This window comes from Zingiber officinale, chromosome 6B, assembly GCF_018446385.1.
Source record: "Zingiber officinale cultivar Zhangliang chromosome 6B, Zo_v1.1, whole genome shotgun sequence".
NCBI classification, from domain to species: domain Eukaryota; kingdom Viridiplantae; phylum Streptophyta; class Magnoliopsida; order Zingiberales; family Zingiberaceae; genus Zingiber; species Zingiber officinale.
The window spans coordinates 17,002,011-17,006,892 of NC_055996.1; the positions used below are offsets into that span (position 1 = coordinate 17,002,011).

A 4,882-nucleotide genomic window follows, 5' to 3' on the forward strand; every position below is an offset into this window, starting at 1 on the left:
AAAGCCAAAGAAGATTTACAAAAAAAAAAAAAGGCTAAAACTTCTATTCCATAGATCACATTACAAAATGAAACAAAAACTTTTCTAAAACTAGAAGAGAAATTGCTGGAGACAGCCTCAAGCTCGGCGCTTGCTCAAACGCCACGAGTTAGGCTCATGATATCGGTCGTGGAGCGGCTCGATACGCTCCTGCCGTTTACGTTTACTCATTTTCGTAGGATCTGATGTCCTATAAAATGTTGGCGCTAATTCCACCAACCACTTGGGGTTGATGACCGTAACTTCCCTCATGTATTCCTTGGTTGTCATGACGAGCTCATGATAGATCACCCAGTCTGGTTGTCTTTGAAATAGAGCACTGCTGGGGTGGATGTACACAGATTGCTTTTCGGCTAGCGTCCTGTACCCTTCTTGAGGGTCCTTCCTTGCTGCGTGAAAGAAGAAACCCGCTGTGATGGCCTTACTTATCTTTGTGAAATTTTGTCCAGAACTAACAACATCGAGCTTATATCTGAAATGTAAAATAAATTATCAGTTAAAAGTTTGGCAATGACAAGTTGCATCAAGGTGTGAACAATTGTGAACAATATCACAATTTGACAAGGACAATAAACCCAAAACATTTACGTCTAGTATTATACGAATAATGACTTTCTCAAATGACTGTTTGCATAGACTATTCAGACTCTAACTGGTCGACCATGAGTTGCAAGCTTAAATCAAAATGTAGTTTATGACATATATTTAGTGAAGACCTCGTAACAAATCATTTGCAGATTGCAAAAGAGTTGATCCATGTAGGAAAACCATGTAAACTAAGGCAAAGGGTCTTTCTAAAAGCTTTTACTCTTCTATATCGAAGCCAGTCAATGAAATGGCTGCCTCCAATCAATCACATGGAATTCCACAACACTGATTGCTTCGATGTCCCAATCAATCACATGGCATACAATTACATCGACTGCATCAGTGTCAGAGATCAGATTCTTCTCTCAAAAAGATCTAGATTTCTCTACTTCTCATGGGAGGGATGTGCCAATTTTGACAAATATAATGTAATGCTAGTAGTAAAAAACAATGAAAATTAGACATTTAGTGGTAAATTAGCAAAGAATGTGATAGACATGGCAAACAAGTCTGTTAGATAATGAATGACATACCTGTCCATGATAGTGAGAAGTTGTTTCCTCACATCCTGAGCTCTCCTAAGCGAACGGGACTGCACAAAATTCTCAAAGCACCAAGGCCCTGAAAAGTTTTTAGCTTTCCACGCCTCATATACAGCAAGCAGTGTTAAGTGATCCCCTTCTGGCTGAAAGAATTTTGCTCTTTTTTGATCTGCCTGGGCTTGTTTCTCTCTCGGTCTGTAGAAAATGTTCCCAGTCGTAATCATTGCTATAATGGTCAAAATTTCATCACTGCATCCAAGGTCCACACTAGCGAGAAGCATTTTTGATAAAGGAGGATCCAATGGGAACTCAGCCATTTTTCTACCCAATTTTGTCAGGAGTCCTTCCTCATCAAGAGCTCCAAGACTATATAGTTGTTCCATAGCAGAAATGAGGGCTTGAGGTGATGGAGGATCCATGAAATCAAAGGATAGTAAGTCATTTATACCAATAGCCTTCATATTAAGAGTTGTCATGCCAAGATTGATCCTCTGGATTTCTGGAATTGTTGTTGGAGACATTTCATTTCGGTAAGCACTCTCTGTATATAGTCGGAAACATTTACCGGGACCAGTACGCCCAGCACGGCCAGCTCGCTGCTTTGCTGATGCTTGTGAGATGGGAGTAATAACTAGTGAATCAAGCCCAAGCTTGGGGTTGTAGACATTTTGTTTAGCAAAGCCAGGATCCACGACATAGTAAATACCGTCGATGGTCAATGAAGCTTCTGCAATGTTGGTAGCCACAACTACTTTCCGCTTCCCAGGAGGAGCAGGTTCAAAAATTCTGGACTGCATTTCACTGGGAAGTGCACTGTATACCGGCAAGATTATCAACTCAGGCACATTTTTTCCTAACCCTTTAATTCTCTCATACAGAGACTGGCAGGCATGATCAATCTCTTCTTGGCCAGTCAAGAAGAGAAGTACATCTCCTTCAGGTTCCGTCAAATGTATCTGCAAAACAGTGATTAGTGCTGCATCAAGATAATCGGTTTCCGGTTGCTTAGCATAAAGTATCTCCACTGGGAAAGTTCTTCCAGGAATGGTGAAAATGTTGCAATTAAAGAAGTAGCCAGAGAATTTCTCTGCATCCAGTGTAGCAGATGTCACAATCAACCGAAGATCTGGTCTTCGCTTCACAAGCTGCTTTAGCAACCCAAAGAGAACATCAGTATGGATGGTCCTTTCATGAGCTTCATCCAACATAATGACTGAGTACTGTGATAGAGTTTCATCAACTAAAATCTCCCGGAGAAGCATACCATCTGTCATGTATTTGATCACAGTCTCAGGGCCAGTACAGTCTTCAAACCTAATAGCATAACCAACCTCCTCACCCAGGCGACAACCAAATTCTTCAGCCACCCGCTTTGCAACAGACATGGCTGCCACCCTTCGAGGTTGTGTGCACCCAATTTTCCCTCTTGTTGTGTATCCTGCCTCAGCAAGATACTGAGTCACCTGTGTTGTCTTCCCTGAGCCAGTCTCACCAATCACAACAAGAACCTGATTGTCGTGCACAGCTTGAACCAACTCCTTTTTCAATTTATAAATAGGAAGGCTCTGCTTTTGTTCCTGTATTGGCAACTTTGATCTCTGCCCAAGCGTTACCGTTTTTCCATAAGCATCTTTCTTCCACTCTGGCATCTCATAGGCTGACAATCCCACTCCCCTAAGTTCCTGTGCAAGATGCCGCTCGCCAGTTTCCGGCATTGGATCTTCCCAGGGACGATTGAGATCTTTAGGAATTGAGTCTAGCATTGTCCTCTGCTGCTGCTCCCTTAACTCCCTTCTCTCCTTGATGAGAGCCGACTGCAGTGCAGCAGCCCTGCCCAAAGATCCCTCCGGGTTCTTGAAAATTTTGACAGGCGACATATCAATCGAAAAACGACTCCGCCCCTGCAAGAAGGCAGGTTCATCCTCATTGAGCTCAATCTCTATCTCCTCCTCAGCACCCTCGTCCTGATACAAGATCCCATCTCCATCATCATCGAACATTGGATAGTCACCGGCATGCATACCAATAGCAGCTTTGAACTGATTTGCCTCCCATCTATCAAGCGAGCTCATTCTCTTGAGCGGCCGCCTTGACGGTCCATCTTCATCCTTCTCAACAATAGTAACCCCTGAAAGACCTAACCTCTTCGCGGGGCCTCCTTTCCCACTTGCTGGGTTCACCATATGTGCTTCATTCTGCGAGCTCTTCCTCATCGGAAGAAGATCTTTGCCAGTTTTCTGATCTACATCCCTCATGGATAAGCTAAGCTTCTGCCCTGACGCTGGAATGACCTTCACAAAAACTTCTTGGCCCCTCTTAACTGCATCGTTTGCATTGGCAATCCTCCTACCGGCAATCTGTGAGACATGAACCAGACCTTCCTTTCCCCTCAAATCATTCAGCTGGACAAAGCACCCAATGCCCATAACCCGCGAAACTCTTCCTTTGTAGATTGCATAAAGCTCTGGTTCATCAGAAGTTCTGCGAAGTTGAGCAGGACGCCTCCTCTCTTTGTGCTGCTCCTCCTCTTCTTCATCTTCGTCAAGAACTCTATAATCGCTGTGATTCTTCCATCTATGATCCCTCTCTCCGTCTCTTTCCCTTTCTCCATATCTGTCTCTTTCCCGATCTCTGTTGCAGTCTCGACTCCGATCTCTATCTCTGCTCCTATGTCGTTCTTTATCACGATAGTTTCTGTACCGTTCATTCCGCTCACGGTCACGTTTGCAGCCCCTATCCCGATCAGATTTCCTGCGCTCGTCCTCCGCATTGCGATCGGCGTCCATCTCGATCTCCAAACGGAGCTCCCTGGATCGATAGCGGCCGTCTGGGCGGGAGAGAGCGGTGAAGGCGGATGATTTCTCGTCAGGAAAAACCTTTTCGGCGGATTTATTGCTGGTCTTGAAGGTGGGGGGAAGGATGGCGTGGATCGTGGTGAGGAGGGAACGAACGAGGTAGTCCGGAAAATTGCCAGCACCAAACTCCTTTAGCTTGGATTCAAACTCGTCGACGGCCTCAGAGTTGCGGCCGAGATCGGTGATGAACTCTGCAAGAACCTTGTCGCCGGAACCGACGTGGGATTCCAGTTCCTGGCATACGTAAGAGAGCAAAGAGAAGTATTCCAACCTGGTTTCCATCGCCTTGCCCATCGCCGAAAGTAGGTTTCGCCGGAAGTAGGTTTCGCCGGTATCTCAAGGCTTTTTTCCGATCCTGTCTCAAACCGTCCGACCTCTAACCCCTTTTTATAGAGACGATTTATTCTTTAAACTAATAAAAAACCTAACAGACTTGTATAAAAAATCTAAACAACTTTTTAAGAAATCCCAATTAATTATAAAAATTTAATAAATTAAATTCTTAAGTGTGAGATTGTCATTTTAATTTTCTATTTTTATTATTAAAATTATTTATAATAATTAATTTTGATAAAAAAAAAACTATTTTTTAAAAAAATGTCAAAATTTTATGTATAAAATTAAAAATTAATTAATTAACGAAATTAAGTTTGGGAGATAATCGAGAATTGGGAATCAAATTTATAACTGATGTTTTATATTTATAACCTTGCACTATAAATATAATCACCCTTCGTCCCTCAATGTCTACCAAAAAAAAATTAATCAGGCTAGTTAATGATGGGCGGTTCAGAAGTTCAACATCCTACTTATCTCATTTAGAAAAAAAAAATCTCTATAAATATGCTATAGTTGAGA

At 42.7% G+C, this 4,882-nt stretch overlaps 1 protein-coding gene across 1 annotated transcript; it reads right to left on the reverse strand.

The window, feature by feature from the left end:
- On the reverse strand, positions 1-4,388 carry LOC121992151 (probable pre-mRNA-splicing factor ATP-dependent RNA helicase DEAH5). The gene is made up of 2 exons (XM_042546318.1): positions 1,161-4,388; positions 1-511 (listed from the first exon to the last, which is right to left on the reverse strand). The coding sequence occupies exons 1-2, from the start codon at positions 4,316-4,318 to the stop codon at positions 118-120; spliced, it is 3,552 nt and encodes a 1,183-aa protein (XP_042402252.1). The 5' UTR covers positions 4,319-4,388; the 3' UTR covers positions 1-117.
- Between the last annotated feature and the right edge of the window lie 494 nt (positions 4,389-4,882).

Coding starts and splice junctions, on each gene's coding strand:
- LOC121992151 (XM_042546318.1), bottom strand. CDS start 4,318: ATGGGCAAGGCGATGGAAACCAGGTTGGAATACTTCTCTTTGCTCTCT. Junction 512..1,160: donor CTTCTCACTATCATGGACAG/GTATGTCATTCA, acceptor TTTACATTTCAG/ATATAAGCTCGATGTTGTTA.